Here is a 17,485-nt window from a genome sequence, read left to right as displayed (position 1 = left end):
TGTAAATGAAGGACGATTCCGGTTAGTAACATAATTATTTGCCACATTAGGCATTCAACTGTCAAATGTTGTCAATTATGTCCGCTAGGTGACATTTATATGAAACTATGGCGCCACTAGTACTGTTATTTTTAAGGACATGTCGTTCAGAATGAACTCTGAATTACCTCTTAATTTTTTGTCATTAATTTGATGAACTATAACCCCATATTTATTGAACAAAGTGTTACAGTTTTGAACAATTGAATTTAAAATTTTGTCATCAAAAATTGCCAACATTTTTTTTCTTATATAAAATCTTGAAGTTTTTTTTTTTGTTTCCGCAGCGTGGTTGAATATGCTCGATACGATACCCCTTCCGGTTGATAGGGGGGAGGCCTGTGCCCAGCAGTGGGTACATAGGCTGTCTATGATTTTTATGTTTAAATTTTTAAGTACTTACTAAAGTTTATTCACTTTTTAATTTAAAAACCAATGTCGAAAGCAGTCTGACACGACTAAATGCATGTTTCAGTTTTCACTTGATTAATTTTGATGTTAATTATTCTAGTCATAAACGGGTTAAAAAAAAAACATTAATTTTTCTCAACATCCAGTGTAAATTTCTAAATAATATATTGCTATATTTGTACGGGGAAGGTTGATATATTTTTATATTGCTTTTTTTTTCACAAATATCTTAAGAATTATTTTATAAAATAAAAGCAATGTATCTCTAATGTTGCGTTTCCCAAACTATGTGAAGTATAAACCACACCCGGGACACTTTATACAAATCACTTCGTTCTACGGACACTACACATTGACGTTATCGTACACGCACATCTGTGTGTGTGACGTCTGACCAGTGGCGACCCTAGGGCGGTGCGAGCGGTGCGACCGCACCGGGCGCCGGAATAGTGGGGGCGCCAAAACCAACCAAGACTGGTCCACGCTGGCCAACAGCCAATACCGACTTCACCATAAGGGCACACGGGGCCCGTGCCCAGGGCCATTCTCGGAGGGCCCCGAAGGATCCACAATTTCTCTCACACATTTATTCTCAAAACATTTTTGTCAGGCACATTACACTTTTTTTTCACAAATCAGGAATCTTATCAGAATGTTAGATTTACATGGCATATCATATACTACGCCATTATCGACGACTGCGACTTTTCCAAAAACCAAAAAACTTATGCTGTATTTGATTACCTATAAATGGGTTCATAGGTACTTAGTAAAAAGTGTAAGTGCTTTTCTTTTTTTACTTTCCAATTCGCCTTCTTTACTTTCAAAAAAAAATATATACGGTCGAATTGAGAACCTCCTCCTTTTTTGAAGTCGGTAAAAAGGGCCCCAAATTCTTGTGTGCCCAAGAGCCCCAGCCTAGTTTAAGACGGCGCTGCCAACAGCCCCGTATCTAGAGGGGAGCAACTGGGTTTTGTTTTTGAGGGACTGAGAGGCACCACTAAGTCCTCGCACCACCTAAATACTTTACTAGGGTCGCCACTGCGTCCGACGCCATACGATCGAAGACTAAAGTAAGACCGAGGGGGTGAGGTAAACCTAGCTCAGCCGCTGGTGGGGAGCGGAGAGTTGCCGTTCTATACGTAGTGTTATTCCTTAACCTACGGTATAAACGAGCGAATATAGAGTGGGCCTGCAGAAGGAGACACCAACCGACCGAGTCGTAATGTACGTAAGGCTCAGAGGGGATGAGGTCGGAGCCCGATACAAATTAGTGCGGGGCGGGGAATTACCGTTCTATGCGTAGTATTATTCTTTATTCTATAGTATAGTTTAAAATCTTGCAGTGTTTTTATGTAGTCTATATCCAACAAATGCCGACATTTTTTTTTGTGTCCCGTACATTATGCCTACGTACATTACGGATAAAAAGCCGCAATATACCTTGTACTTTTAAATCTACAAATTATAATAAAATGTTGGATCGGACCGTTTCACAAGTTTCTTTAAATAATATTTATTATTAAATATAATAAAATATTAACACTAAACGAAGACTAGCCGGTTAATTATAACCACTGGTTAACTATTACTAAAGTAACTATGATAAAAGTTAGAAAATGGGACCCTTATTTTAAATTAACGCTCAGAAAAGATATAAATACGTTTTTTATTTTCATTTTTTTTTCTATAGTCCGAAGTGTGCTACTCACCCAAAAACTGGGACCTGACACACCACGCAGGAAAAAGTATTCTATTAATATTTTTTTTAGTTTTTAGTAACCCTATTCGTAGTTTTATTTAGATAATAAGTAGCCATCAAAAATTATTTAAAAAAAAACTTTTTTTTCTTTTATAACTCGCAATATTATCGTATCAACCTGTAGCTGCCCCGTGTCGCCACTTCTATCTCAAAATCAAATCAAATCAAAATGATTTTTCTCTTCGCCTTGACACCTCGTACTGTACAATAAAGTTAAATAAATATATTTGCACGGTACGTCCTTTCAAAGAACTAAGTTCACTTGACTTCGATTTAACGATATGTGAAAGTCTTATTCTGCACACGGAAATGGCGGTGGACTGGTCATGTCCTTAGAAGACCTGTGGAAACCCGTCCCGACGAGCTCTGACCTGGGGGGTTAAAATGGCCACATCGCTGCAATTCATCTAAGAAAGCATGCTATCTGACATTTGTTTGCAGTGCGCACTTACTTTTATATGCGCAAAATGCCAAATTGCAATATTGCTTTTTTAAATGAATTGCTTCGATGTGGCCAGTCCGGTAGGTGAGTCTGAGCCGACGTTGTGGTCGTCTCCCGGTGACCCACAAGACCGCAGTTATTTCCTTAAGAGTATCAGTTGATATTATATAAGAATGTAGAATGTATAATGTAAAAGGCAACGATCGACGTAGACAGCAGAAGTCGCGACTATTTGTCGACACGCGTCTGTCGTGCTTCGCTCGCCATAACCGCTGCAGAGCACATAAAATATGATCCGACATATTGGCCTACAATTTTATGTATAACCCTCAGAAACATTGTCAATCAAGGGTCTTACCAAACCAGTATATGGCTTAATAGCTCTATAGCTAGCTTAGCTATTCGTCAAAATGTAAGATGAATATACTCATAGATGTTTCCAGAATTCAAAGTGCATCTAGGTTATTGGAATCGTCTAAATGAGGTTTATTGAATGAATGAATAACTAGGAAATGTGATACTGGCCGTCGGTTAGTTTATGTTGCTTTTATTTGAATTTTTGAATTTCGAATTCTTTGAGAACACGTCGGTTGATCGAGGTTGGACAGACACATTTTCTCTATTCGGGCTATCATTTCGTCTATGGAGGTCCGTTAGACCTCTGGAAGAAGTTTTATCTCTTGTTTTGTTTTATTACATCTTTTTCTTTTTCAAAGTGAATACAACGTGAATCGTGCCTGTGTCTCAATTATCTGAACCACTGCGCTCCTACTAAATTCATACATCATCACATACACCACAGTACTATCTCCCTGTTTTTTCTCCATAGCGTTTACCTAACCTGAAGATTTGACAGGTCCGGATTTTCACAGAAGCGACTGCCTGTCTGAACTTCCCACCCGCGAACGGAAAACCAGCCCAATACAGGTTACGTCACACACTCCAAAACGCATTATAGGGAATCACATACACCACAGTACTTATTAGGAATGCCTACTGGACAATTCTTTCACCACGCTGATGAAAATGATATGGCAAGAAGTAAGCTGGCACATACTTTATTGGATAATCAATTGTCTTTACATACATACATAAAATCACGCTTATTTCCCAGAGCTAAAGAGTAAGCAGTCTATGGAATTCCATTTGCTACGATCCTGACACACTTCTCTTGCTTCCTCCATGTTTATCAATCGTTTCATACACGCACGCCGGTTCAGAGAAGATCGTACTAAACCTTTTCATGGACAACTCGTCATTGGCCCGAATTCCTACTGACACCTCCTAATTTTATTTTAAGTTATACCCTTCTTATACGCCGAAAGGGAAAGAGACGGATGATTGACAAGTGTTAATTAAAAGTGAATGATTGAATAACCCGGGCGAGTTTGACGTATGCTTTCAATTAAATTCTGTCGGGTTATTGGCCAATACAAAAGGGAGGGTTTTTTTATATCTGCATAAAATTGACATGTGCTCTTAAAATTTTATGCCTGTCGATTGCCCGTCCCTTTCCTTTTCGGCGGATAAGAAAATGACAGTTGTAAGTAATAACTTAAAATAAACTTAGATAGTGTCTACAGAAATAGCACCATGTCCTTATTTATTTAAATTATGTATTGATTTTCCAATCATTCTTAGTAATATTGTGTGGGTGGCATGAACCTATACTGTTTATTGTTGTGATCACGAGAGTATATTCATCCACACGTCTTTTTTGGTTCTAAACTGGTTTAAACCAGTAGCCATTTATGTCCTAAATATAACAGGAATTTCATACGTTTCCTCTCATTTCTCCTGATAAGCGACAGTTCATTAATATTGCGTCGAAGCCGCCAAAACGCAAGAGTATAAAAAATGAACACTAACCTAATACTATTTTTATACAGTTTAATTCTAGGTCTATATAACAGTCACAGCACTATATTTATTAATTAACAATAATATTATATTTACATAATATAATATATACAAGACAGTCGACTGCTGTTCAATTTATTGCGAAAGCATTGTGTTGCCATGGTAACGCTGGGGTGCGGGGGCGCGTTGCTCTGACCAATCACAGATGAGTTCTATCGCGCCATCGATACCTCTGATTGGTTGCAGCTTGTAATGTAAACATTGATTATTGCTTATCGATTGTTCGGTTTGTTACTTTTAATTTAAAATTAACACCTTTACTTTGATGATACCACTCTCCTTTTTATTGTAGATTTTTTTCAAATTTTTTAACGTCAACAACGCGTCAGCCTAACGATTTTTTTTTTTTATTTTATATTTTTTTCCTTTATGTATATATTTGTTTAAGTATTTGTATAACATTATAGTATAACTAAGCGTAGAGTTCGTATTGAATTTCCCCACTTTTTGGGCTAATTAATAAGTGCCATCTATTTTTTTTTTACTTGTCTTTAAAAGCAACATGGCGCTCGAATGTCAGTGCTATTATCATCATTGATATTTCAAAGGGATGGGATTTTTTAATAATAGAATAAACAGTAAGTAATAAGTTTTTTTTTTTAATTAACCCACTGCGTGGGTAGGAGCAGCGTGGTGGAGTATGCTCCATACCCCCTCCGGTTGATTGAGTGGCCTGCGCCCAGCAGTGGGACGTATATAGGCAGTTTAAGTATGTATGTTTATGTTATGTATTAAATTAAATAAAGAAAATTTTGTAATTTATTTATTTCGAAGAATGCAAATACGACAAGTAAAAATATACAGATGACACCCAGCTGCTTTTATATACAGCTTTATTTTGCTTCTCATCATTATTAAGTAATGTTATACTAATAATGTTATATAATATATTATTATACGAATATTTATATTCTTATTTATTCCCTCACGAATATTGTAGACGCCCTCTCGAAAGTTCTATTCTAAGTCACTAACAAGAGATCCACTAGTTTATACAGTTAATTTATTGTATACATCTTACTATACGCCATTTTAACATATTTTTCTAAATATTTTGTAGTTGAGTTGTTTTTTTTATCTCTGGCGGCCGAGTCACCTTGACACCAGGTTTGGTGAAGTAGGTCATCGACCTTGTAAATCACACAAGAGGATAAGTTATAGTGAGAAATGAGAGGGTCCTTATAAGTCGCAGGCAGTGTTCAGCGGGCTTAGCACCGTAAGCGCGCGACTCTTTCTCGCCTCGACATACATCACCCTTCACTCTCTCACAGTGATGATGATGTCACAGTACTGCACAGAAAGAGAGACATATGATCTCCGTCGCGGCGAGAAAGAGTCGCGTGCTTACGGTGCTAAGCCCGCTGGTCATACTCCTCCTACACTCCACTTATGCATATAACCCGGGTGCTTTCAAGGCCAGAGTGAACAGGCACCTTCTGGGCGAGCTCGCTCCATCTTAGGCCTCGTCAATGCCTTCGGTCAAGTCTGGGGCCAAGAGCAAACCCATCAAAGGTAAAAAAAATTCCACTCTGCCCCAACAACTAAAACGACTGCTGGCGGTCAACTGCCGAGCATTCTGATGGCATGGCGTTTTCTGACACCGAGCTGCCTGCTGATTTATGTTGTCAATGGCCCCGATTCCTGCAGACACCATCTAATTTTATTTTAAGTTATACCTGTCATTTACTTATCCGCCGAAGTGAATGAATAACTCGGGCGAATAAAATAGGCATCTCGCTGTATGTAACCCGTTAGACTTGTGCTGTTAACTTAATTCTGTCGGGTTATTTGTCAATATAAAATTTTACGAGGCTTGTTTCAATTTTTACATAAAATTGACGTGTTCCGTAATTTTACGCCTGTCGATTACCCGTCCCTTTCCTTTTCGGCGGATAAGAAAATGACAGGTATAACTTAAAATAAAATTAGACGGTGTGTACTGGAATCAGCACCAATATTAAACTATATCGCAAGACCACGACTCAAAGCCCATATTTGAACGGCATTCTATTAGTTGAGTGGCAGCGGAGTCGTGAAAGGCTATGGCGTCTAATATTAATTATGAACAGCGACATCTAGCGTGACTACTAACAACATTTACAGGAACTTGAGTTACTTATTTTCTCTTTTTATTGTACAATTGCGACGTGAAGTGGAACAATTTTGTGTGTCGATGCTACTATAGCGCACCTCGGACATTCCATACAAAAATCTAAGTATATGCGAGTGAGACAGACACCTCGCGCGCTCTCTTTTAGCAGCTTACGACTAGGACTAAATTAAGACCCAGAGGGGGTGAGGTCGGTCTCCGATACGATTTGGTGCGGGGCGCAGAGTTACCGTTCTATATGTAGTATTATTCTTTGTTAAGTTACTGTAGTAGGGCTGTAATAACTTTTCATATATAGTCGTGTCAGTGACCGACTTTTAAACCTACATTCAAGATGAAACTAAAATAAATAACAAAAAACACAATTATAAAATTTAAATGTAACTAATCAGCTAAACAACTACATAAAAAAATACGAAAAAAAGATAATAAATATTATTAAACTTTCTATCAATGAAACAAAACAAATGAGATCTAAAGTTTCTTCTATCGAAATAAAAAAGCGGCAAAATCAAACAGTACCACTTAGTGTGAAATCGCGCGAACATGTTCACAACAAACGCGAATCGCCTACTTACGTTGACAGCCCAAATTCAGATTTATAAACAAAACACACAAAAATTGTTCCATTCCGGCGTCAATTGCGCGAACTTAAAAACTATATTGACCTGTGCAAAGTAAACTGCACTGTATTGCAACTATTGGATATGTTTTATTTTGCAACAATACCGCCCGCACCCCACGCCTTAGGCACTTATATCACAGAACAAGATACCAACACGGTGAAATGGGAAACGCGTGTATTCATTCTATATTATGTACTTTAACACCGATTGCACGAAAAAGTTTACCGGGTGAGAGCCTTCCCACCGAAAGAGCTATTACCAAGAGAGCCCTTACGGAGATATTTCTCGATAACGTGACATCTCTGCCAGAAGAGCCCTAAGGGTGAGAGACTTACCAGGTGAGAGCCTTACCGAGTTAGAGCTTTACCGGTTGAGAGCCTTAACTGGTGAGAGCCTTACCGGGTGAGCGCCTTACCGGTTGAGAGCTTTATCGGGTGAGAGCCTAACCGGGTGAGAGCCTTACCGGGTGAGAGCCTTACCGGGTTAGATTCTTACCGGCAGCGAGCTCTTACCAAGATAGGGTCTTTACTAAGAAAGAACCCTTACCAAGTAAAAGCGGCAAATGGAGTGAATTGAACCCGAAATCATAACAGCGTTTCCCTAAGTAAATCTTTGGCGAAGCCGTTACAACGTTTCTATTTTCTGGTCGTATACCGGTGGTACCTATCGCTAAGTAAGTATTTAATTGTGATTGGAAGCTAATCATAATAAGGCTATTTGTTGTATATGCGTCTATTGATCTGTAGCTCAACTTGAGGTTGGAACGTTTGACGTCAACTTTAAGCTGTTACGAGCGGGGGTCTAAACGCCACATTCAAACAATTCATCTAAATATTGATCTTTGACACGTGTGCACTTAAAAGTAAATGCGCAATGTCAATATTGCTATTTTAGATTAAATGCTTCAATGTGGCCTCTTTAACCCCCAGAACATCATGTCGTCAAAACTAAGGCAATGTCCAGCCGCAATTCGCGCATTGTCGTACAGTCATGAGCAATATAATGTACCCACTTTAGGACTCTGTCGCACTAACATATTTGACATTTAGTGAGACTTACAGTTCAATTTGTCAAAAAAGTTAATGTGACATGGTACCAAAGTGTATACATATCAATGCTCGTAACCGTACCACAGAGTACTATTATTGTATTGTTTTTCAGAGCTAATCCTCCGATACTTTAACTACGTCATTAACTTAGCACACTTAACATCCCTCAACTATACTCCACGTCACACAGCCACGCAAAACGTCACAAAAACCCACACACGTCACCAAATCACACGTGCATGTCAGTCACGCAAACGTCACAAAACCACACTTAAATGTTACAGTCACGCAAACGCGAACGTCAGTCACGTAAATGTGACAAACCCACGCAAGACGTGTCCCAGTCACACTGAACGCTCAGTCGAACGTCCCACGATCCAACCAAGGGAGCTGGTTATAGGTAATATTGGTGTCGTCAGAAGTCTTGCTATTACTAAATTTAAGTTTATGTTTTCTTGGTTTTCTTGTACCGTCGCGTCACAATAGTATCGAGTAGTGTGGTAACTTTGTAACATCCCTATGTGACCAACTGCGCCTCTATCTCAATTAATTATTACTCTTATGAAAGACTAATTTCTGATTTTATGCAACAGAGTAACATTAGTAACTCCGCAGAGTAATGTCAAAAACGAATATGCATTAGTCACATAGAGAAGTTATCACCAATTTTCAGACGATTCGATAAGTTTTGTGTATCTCATCACAAATTATTATATTTCCGTGACAAGGTATCACGAAGTCGTGACAAATTATCGCGTAGTCGTGACAAATCACCACGTTTTCGTGACAAGTCACCACGTTTTCGTGACAAGTCACCACGTTTTCGTGACAAGTTACTACGCAATCATGACAAATTATCACCTATCCGTGACAAATTATCACGTATTTGCGACAAATTATCACGTATTTGCGACAAATTGCCACGTATCTGTGACAAGACTCACACGTTCGTCATAAATTAGCATACTTTTGTGACATGTCGCACGTCACGTTACCACCCTCGGTCGTCGGCGCGGCGCCACGTGTATCATCGCTGCGGCTGCTGCGTGTACTGGCGCCGCTTCTTGTTGTGTCGCGGCGGCGGGTCGGCGCGGGCGCGCGGCTGCGCGGGCGGCGACGTGTACCGCCGTTGCTTGGACGAGAACGAACGCGGGGTCCGGGATTTCGTGTTGTTGTCGCCGCCGCCGAAGCGTTGTTGCATTACGCCTGCGAATGAAAAGGGATTGGATGTAGTTGTGTTGTCAGTGTCACCAGGAGTTTGGTAATTCACCTCACAACCCACACGATAGGAGGACCAGTGTCCTGCAACACTAAATCGTCGGTTTTATTTTGATACATAACCTGAGAAGTTAGCCTCAGCAGACTAGATGTTGTTTTTTTTTTATGATGAATGTTGTGTTCACTTGTAGTTGGCTTACACATAAGTACTGTTTTACTTTGTTTAATTATGTCCTAACTAAATGTTATAATGTGCATAGCTGTAAGTGATCCATTAATAAATAAATAAATACATTGTCAGAGTTAAAAGTAAACATCCAACAAAGGACGAAATAAGTACCCACACCTCACCCAGCTTAGACTAACATGATAGGTGGTGAGCCGTATCGCCGTCTATAATGGCCAACTGTGTGAGTGAAAATTGTACTTAGGGTAAATTAATAAATCATTGGTGCAAGTCCAGTACCGGGGTTTAAACCGGCACTCCCCGACAGAGAAGCAAGCCGGTCGGTTAACCACAAGAAGTCATGGTGATTTGATTTTGAAATCAAACCTTACAACCTTTGTCCATCTTCTACTGTTCAACCTTACATCATCACGTATAGGTCCCGGCAAACTTCTTGAGCATCGACCTTGACTGCGCACAACCGAATTTTAGATCTCTTTGGTGGTGCGGTACGGGGCGCGGGGGCGGGTGAGTCCCGCATCGACCGGCTATTGGTAGATCAGTCGATACTTCCCCCGCGCACTCAGTCTTCGTCCCTTTGACTACCGAATACACTTGCGTGCAGTGAAACTGTCACGTTTTTGTTATTGCTCTTTTGTTAGTTTTTTTTGTTATTGCTCATTTGTTAGGTAATTTGTTTTTGTTTTATTGTGTTGTTAGATGTTTTTTTTATTATAAATATTAAACTAACCTCATGGAAGGAATATCACACTTACCTGACGATTAGTTTTTTATTAAATATAATAATATAATATAAGTTTTAATAAACTATAATAATATAAGTTTAGTTTTATTTACATAATTAAATAATATAATAATTGTTTTTTTTTAATGAAGTTAAGAAAATAATCATAAGTTCATTTTTTTGCACGGAAGTGTACGTGCGCGAACTTTCCCCCACTACGACACTCGATGCTCAAGAAGTTGGCCGGGAGTTATACGAGTTTCAATAAAGGGTATTATTACCACGACCAACTAGCACTGTGCTCACTCCCGTAGCATTTGAAAGGTTAGAAATGTTCCTGCGTTTTCGTTCGAGGCCGATTACGAAAACGCACCCAGAGCGCATCCGGTATACTCTGTAAGGTCATGCTCACCTGAAGGAATATTGTTGAAGTCTGAGTTGGAGGTGATGTGGTGTATAATGAGGCTTTGGTGCGCGGACACGCGCCGCGGCGTGGGGGAGGAGCACTGCAGCGCGGACAGCGGCGGCGGGGAGGTGCGCGCGGGGGAGCCGCAGCGGTCCGACCACTCCTGCGAAGGGAAATGTAACTTTTTAATTTTTGACTTGGTATTGAGGATTTTTTTTTGCTTCTATGCTGTTCTGGGAGCAAATAAAAAACATAGAACACGTTCAGCTGCTTGTCTTCCCGGGCATGTCGTAAAAACCGACAGAGGGATTGTGTCCTCTAACATGATGGACTAATGTTATGGGCGATAGGCTGATCCCTTATCACCATAAGGTTCATCATATCCAGCTTACGACATCGTATCAACAGTGGCTGCAAGTTGTCTTTGATTACTTGCGGCTCTGCCCACCCCATTAGGGATTACGGGCGTGAGTTTATGTATGTATATATGTATGTATTGAGGATTTTCTGGCGTGACTTCAACTAGTTTCAACCCAGCACTTTTAAAAGATACGTGCATTCTTTTTTGCACGGCTATCGTCCGCTCAATGTTCGAGGACTCTGGATTAGGTCACATTACGCGGCTATTCGTCCACTCTCTATCCACGGTCCTTTGACCTGGTGGGCTCTATACAATGACGAATCATATATAGAGACGAAACCCATATAATGACTAAATCCATATAGTAACGAACCTCATATAGCGACGAGGTCCATCCCATATTCTGACGAGACCCATATAGTGACGACGCCCATATAATGACGAAGCCCGTGTAGTGACGACGCCCATATAATGACGAAGCCCGTGTAGTGACGACGCCCATATAATGACGAAGCACGTATAGTGCCGACGCCCATATAATGACGAAGCCCGTATATTGACGAAGCCTATATAATGACGAAACACGTATATTGACGAAGCCCATATAATAACGAAGCTCGTATAATGACGAGGCCCATATAGCAACGAAACCGATGTGGTATGGCAGTATATTTACTCACCCGGTCACTATCAGAGGGCTCAGGAGAGGGCTCTCGACTAGGTCGGAGCCTTCTCGGGGCCCGCTGTGGGAAGAAATACGGCTCGAATGTGTCGCGCACCCAGCGCCGGTATTGTAGTACGTGGTCGGTCACGCGCACTATGCGGCCGAGCACGCTGTGTCGCGCCAGCAGCTGCACGTTGTGGGGCGCGACCGCTTGCTGAAGGATTATGTAGCCATAGTCGAATGCCTGGAAAGAAATAAGTAGACTTTTAGTATGATTTTACTTGACTACGTTGACTGTTTAGATGATTCCGTGTGAGCCACGTTAAGCCGTTGGTCCCTGGCTACTAGCCCAAATGCCCCTACCAACCCGCAGTGGAACAGCGTGGTGGAAAGCTTTCTGTTGGACCAACGTGATACAAAGATTTGGAAAGACGGCTCTTGCTGCACGTCTAGGTGCGCGTTCAACTTTGTAAAGAAAAGATTTGGCTTTGGATAAAACACACATTCACAGGTAAATAAGGACTGCATGGATAAATCATACCTGTTTGACTTGAATAGCGCCGTAGCTGGATCGTCCGATATCGTTGCCGGGCGTGAGAGGGTCTTCTATACAGAGCAGTGACGGTCTATGCCCGTCGTTCATTTCCTGAAAAAACAAAATATTTAGAACTATATATAATATTTTGGAGGTAAGTGGGGTATGGTGCGCTGAAGCCAGGAACTTTGCGCGCGAGTTGGGGCGACGCCTCAGGAATAGTCGTTCGGATCCCCGCTCAGAATCGTACCTGGTGCAACGCATATCGCTGGCTATTCGACGCGGAAACGCAGCCAGCATTATGGGTACATTTGCCTATAGTGGTGCCGATTCGGTAAAGTAAAATCTTCATCTTTCCTGTACCTAATATAAGTGAAGAACAGCACTAGTTTAAGAGCTGTCAAACTAAAATTAAGTTAAGTTTGTGTGAATAGGCACCAATAACATAGAATAAATATAATACTATTTATAGAACAGCAACTCTCCGCTCCCCACCAGCTGAGCTAGGTTTACCTCACCCCCTCGTCCTTACTTTAGTCTTCAATCGTATGGCGTCAGACGTCACACACACAGACGAGCGTGTACGGTAGTGTTTGTGTAGAACGAGGTGCTTTGTATGAACCGTCGGGAGTGCCAATACCAAGAAAGCAACTCACCTTCTGAATATCATCCTTAGAAACATAGGACCCCCCATTCTTGACTCTGATCGCCGTCTTCACATAGTTAAACTTCCTTCCGTACAGTTCAAAGAATTCCACTAACAACACCCCTAGATTCTGAGGCTGCCTGAGCCTCTCCGGTCTGGGGTGCAGTTGGAGGAAGCTGATGCACATCAGGATGAGGGAGTAAGAGGATATCCCTCCCGTGAACACCTCGTTCAGGTCGCGTTGGAGTAGGAACTGTTTCAATACCATCACAAGGCGAGAGAGACACGGATACTTTTCCTGGGGAAAAAAAAATAGATCGGTTGGTTCTATAATGCTACATTATACTAATTATAAACATTATATTAAATAAATTAAGGCCTTTAAAAATCAAAGGCAGCTATATGCCACATAGTTTAGTTAATTAGACCCGCTTACTATATTTTTGGGTAACAAATGCAACTTAGACACGCTTTGTACATTTATTTGGCTAACAAATACAACTTATTCAACTACCTTTAAATCTAAAAAAAAAAAAATCTAATCTAGCCTACAAGATCTCACTGCTGGGCAAAGGCTCCCCCTTCCTCTTTTCATTTTTCGCGGTCCTGTGCACACTCCGGCCAGTCCCTAAATATCTAAAATCCTAGTGTAAGCTACGATGGTCGATGGCCGATGTATATGATGTGGACTGTATTACTTACTATATGAATGCATAACAAATACTTAGCTTATGAGAGAGTTATTTATTGTATTTTCACCAACAAGAACAAGACGTAACTTTTCAAAACAAAACCAAGATACAAAACGTTGTCAAAAAAGAAGAAATTTAAAAAGCATTATAAAATCTGCGAAGAGTTCGCAACACCTAGTATCTTTAAAATCAAATTAAAAATTCGATGTTGGCATTAAATACTGTGTAAAATACAATTCGTCGTTGTCTTGACAAAATTGTTTTTGATTATGTTAGATTGGCTTCTATTTCTAGACCAGATCTATCTTCGATCTCCCGCGGGATTTCAAATTTGCGATATCTAGTCTAGCCGTGCCACATTGGACTCGCGTGCAGCTAGATATCAGCTGACAATTCGACACTGACCTTATACTGTTTGATAAGTTCCGCGCTCTTAACACCACTGCTCATGTTGAAAGATATATCCACCTGAAACACACAAACAGCATTTTTTTTTCACTTAACCAGATGCCATAGCATCACGCCTGTATCTCCAAGGGGGGTAAGCAGAGGTGTATAGTATATACACCCCTCAACAGCTATGTTTAAGGCCATTATCCGGCCACAAATCCTGGATTACACATGGTATTATTTTTTACGATACAAACATGAATTATTCTTCTACCGTGTGGATTGTGAGGTGGATGACCAAGCCCATCAACCCTGGTCAGGGTTATTACTGAGCCGCCATAGGCCCCTGACATGACTCATGTAACGACTACGTACTTACATCAGTCTCCTCATCTCCCTAGCATTACCCCGTTTTAAATCAATCTGTTTTTCACTGCTTACCTAACCTGAAGATTTGACAGGTCCAGTTTTTTACAGAAGCGACCAGTCTGACCTTCCAACCCGCGAAGGGAAACCAGCCCAATACAGGTTAGATCACATACCTCTGAAAATGCATTTCTCGGGAATGTAGGTTTCCTCACGATGTTTTCCTTTACTTTTAATCACTCACTAACACCCTGTATATAGATTGTTATTACATTATAGGTTGTTAGACGCTTTTCTAAATATAGATTGTTCAATTAATTAATTAATATTCACGTAACTTCTACTTATTGGACACCGAGTAGTAGGCCCTTTAGCGGACTAATAATATTGGCCTACTTCCCGACTATTCGGTGAATCGCTACTGCCTAACTCACCTTAACATCCGAGTATTTGTCGGTCATCTTGACGATGGGCACCGTTGCCTTCTCCAGAACCTTGATGCTCTCCTTCTCAGCAATGTCCTGGCCGACCAGCTCGCGCTCTAGTGTCCACAGTGGCAGCTTCTCCCATTGTCCTGGAACAGACGCGTCAATGAGGGACTTTCCAGACCATCATCATCTCCTTAGCGTTATCCCGTTTCTCACAGGGTCCGCTTACCTAACCTGAAGATTTGACAGGTCCCGATTTTTACAGAAGCAACTGCCTGTCTGACCTTCCAACCCGCGAAGGGAACACCAGCCCAATACAGATCAGGTCTCATACCTCCGATAATGCATTTGTCGGGAATGTAGGTATATTGGGTAGCCAGTCAGCCCCTCTATCTCATTTTTCATTTTGAACGTGAACCTCTAGGCCACCCTGTGTATGTTTTAACGAACGTATCTTCCGCCTAAACTAATGCAGCTTCTCCCAACCTGTATTGCCGAGGAAAAGTACCTGCAAGAAAAACCTCAAACACAACATTGAATACAATTTCAGTAATTTGGGAGCCTAATATTGGTTCCCAGGTGGTTTTTCTGTTAATTCCTATCTTGTAAATACGTGCCCTCGAAAGCACGGAACCTCTTACTTTCGGACAAGCGGATGATGAGCAAAATGTCCCAAACCAAACTAGGGATCACAAAGTGATTTTTGTGACATGGGGACATTCGAACTCGGAACCATAAAGACTACATACATACTTGCATAAACTGTTGATATGAACCTCTAAAAAAGTATTTAAAATATATCTACCTAACCTACCAAAAAATAAATTAACTTATTTCTTCGCATAGGGACACGTTATTTTAACTCCCAAGGTTTATAGACCGTTAGAATTGTCGTTAATGGGTCGTCTCCGTCGTGCTAATGTTTATATCTTTGTTTACATTCTGTTTATTGGCTTGGCCTTTCAGCGTTTACACGGCGGACATTTTTATTTTCTACTCTTTTTTTTCTAATCGTTTGCGTTAATAATCAAGGAATTGGCCTTTGATAGACTGGAATGGAAAATGCTACACTGACAAGAGCGTGGCTCTTAAATTGATGATGATGATGATGTGTTAATAGCTCCAGCATAGAATAACGAATAATACCACTTACTCATATAGAACGGTACCTGTCCGCCCCGCACCAATTTGTATCGGGCGCCTACCTCACCCCCTCTGGGTCTTACTTTAGTCTTAAATGGCCGTAAGCCGCTAAGGAGTAAGAAGGAGAGTGCGCGGACTGTGTCTTGCTCGCACTTATGCGTTAGAAGGTATACTGTAAGAATGAGTTCGCGACACCAAACACTTCAGAACCCCGATACCGACCCCGCCGGCGTAGCGACATACGTAGTTTTGATAAACACATTCTTGTAATAATGAAAAATTTTACAAGAAAATTTCTTGTAATACAGAGCTTGTAACAACCCAAGGATACTTAAGCTTGGGTCCTTGGGTCATGGAGATCGGACTGCATTAGTAAACTGGTATATTAGTCACAATAATCACAAGAGGTTGGAAAACAGACATCGTTGGCAGAGTACATGGCGTATTTTTAAACGTGTTTTACGGCTCTGGCTAGTAGCCTTTTAAGCCTGTCATTTGACTGTTCTACGGATAAAATAAACATTAAAAAAAATATCAGAACACTTCTTTTTTAAGGGTAAGTAGCGTAGTAGCGTAATATTGCCAGAGTAACTAGACTTCTATTTTGTTGTGCCCGAAAGGGTCTATGATGTGAAACTCATTATGTAACTTACAAACTTGTACACCATCATAGTATGCAAATAAAGAATATTGAATATATTAAATATATTATTAATATGTGATCGTTATTAGGACGTCGTATAAGCTGTTTGTGTTATATACCATCAAATCAAATACGTGTTCGATCAATGTACCTACATGTTACTTAAATTATCTTCCTTATTATACCGGATTTAATTCGATTCAAAACAAGAAATATCAATGTCGATGACTAAGCAGGAAAATTGGAATGGGAATTGGAGATGTCCTTAGAAAAGGTTTAATACGATCTACTCTGAACCGGCGTGCGTGTATGAAGCGATTGATGAATGTGGAGGAAGCAAGACAAGTGTGTCAGGATCGAAGCAAATGGAATTCTATAGTCTCTGCTTACCCCGGTGGGAAATAGGCGTGAGTTTATGTATGTATGTAAGCGGGAAACTCCCTTTTACAATTCATAGTTTTTTACTAGCTTGTTTCTACTGGGAGATGTCGTAAAAACCGACAGAGGGATTGATCCTGTAACATGTGGAACCATTATAAAGGGCTATGGGCTCATCATCTGTCGCTAGACAACTTTGGATACTTCATACAAAATTATTGTTCTGACCGAGTGCCGTTGTTAAACGAGATCTGTGGTCCAGTGGTTGAGCGTTGGGCTCATGATCCAGAGGTCCCGGGTTCGAATCCCGATGGGGACATAACAAAAATTACTTTGTGATCCCTA

At 40.6% G+C, this 17,485-nt stretch overlaps 1 protein-coding gene across 1 annotated transcript in view; it reads right to left on the bottom strand.

Annotated features, from left to right (window-relative positions):
* Positions 1-347: 347 nt before the first annotated feature.
* LOC126376547 (non-canonical poly(A) RNA polymerase protein Trf4-1-like) overlaps positions 348-17,485 on the bottom strand; it is a 40,380-nt gene continuing 23,242 nt past the window's right edge. Inside the window, exons 3-9 of the mRNA XM_050024014.1 lie at positions 14,983-15,122; positions 14,198-14,260; positions 13,111-13,398; positions 12,461-12,565; positions 11,936-12,163; positions 10,901-11,057; positions 348-9,565 (exon numbers count right to left, since the gene is read on the bottom strand). Coding sequence (XP_049879971.1) covers positions 9,387-9,565; positions 10,901-11,057; positions 11,936-12,163; positions 12,461-12,565; positions 13,111-13,398; positions 14,198-14,260; positions 14,983-15,122 — 1,160 coding nt within the window. The 3' untranslated portion in view covers positions 348-9,386. The remainder of the gene's footprint in view (positions 9,566-10,900; positions 11,058-11,935; positions 12,164-12,460; positions 12,566-13,110; positions 13,399-14,197; positions 14,261-14,982; positions 15,123-17,485) is intronic.

This window comes from Pectinophora gossypiella, chromosome 21 (assembly GCF_024362695.1).
Source record: "Pectinophora gossypiella chromosome 21, ilPecGoss1.1, whole genome shotgun sequence".
Lineage (NCBI taxonomy): Eukaryota > Metazoa > Arthropoda > Insecta > Lepidoptera > Gelechiidae > Pectinophora > Pectinophora gossypiella.
This window is presented reverse-complemented; position numbering and strand designations above follow the sequence as displayed.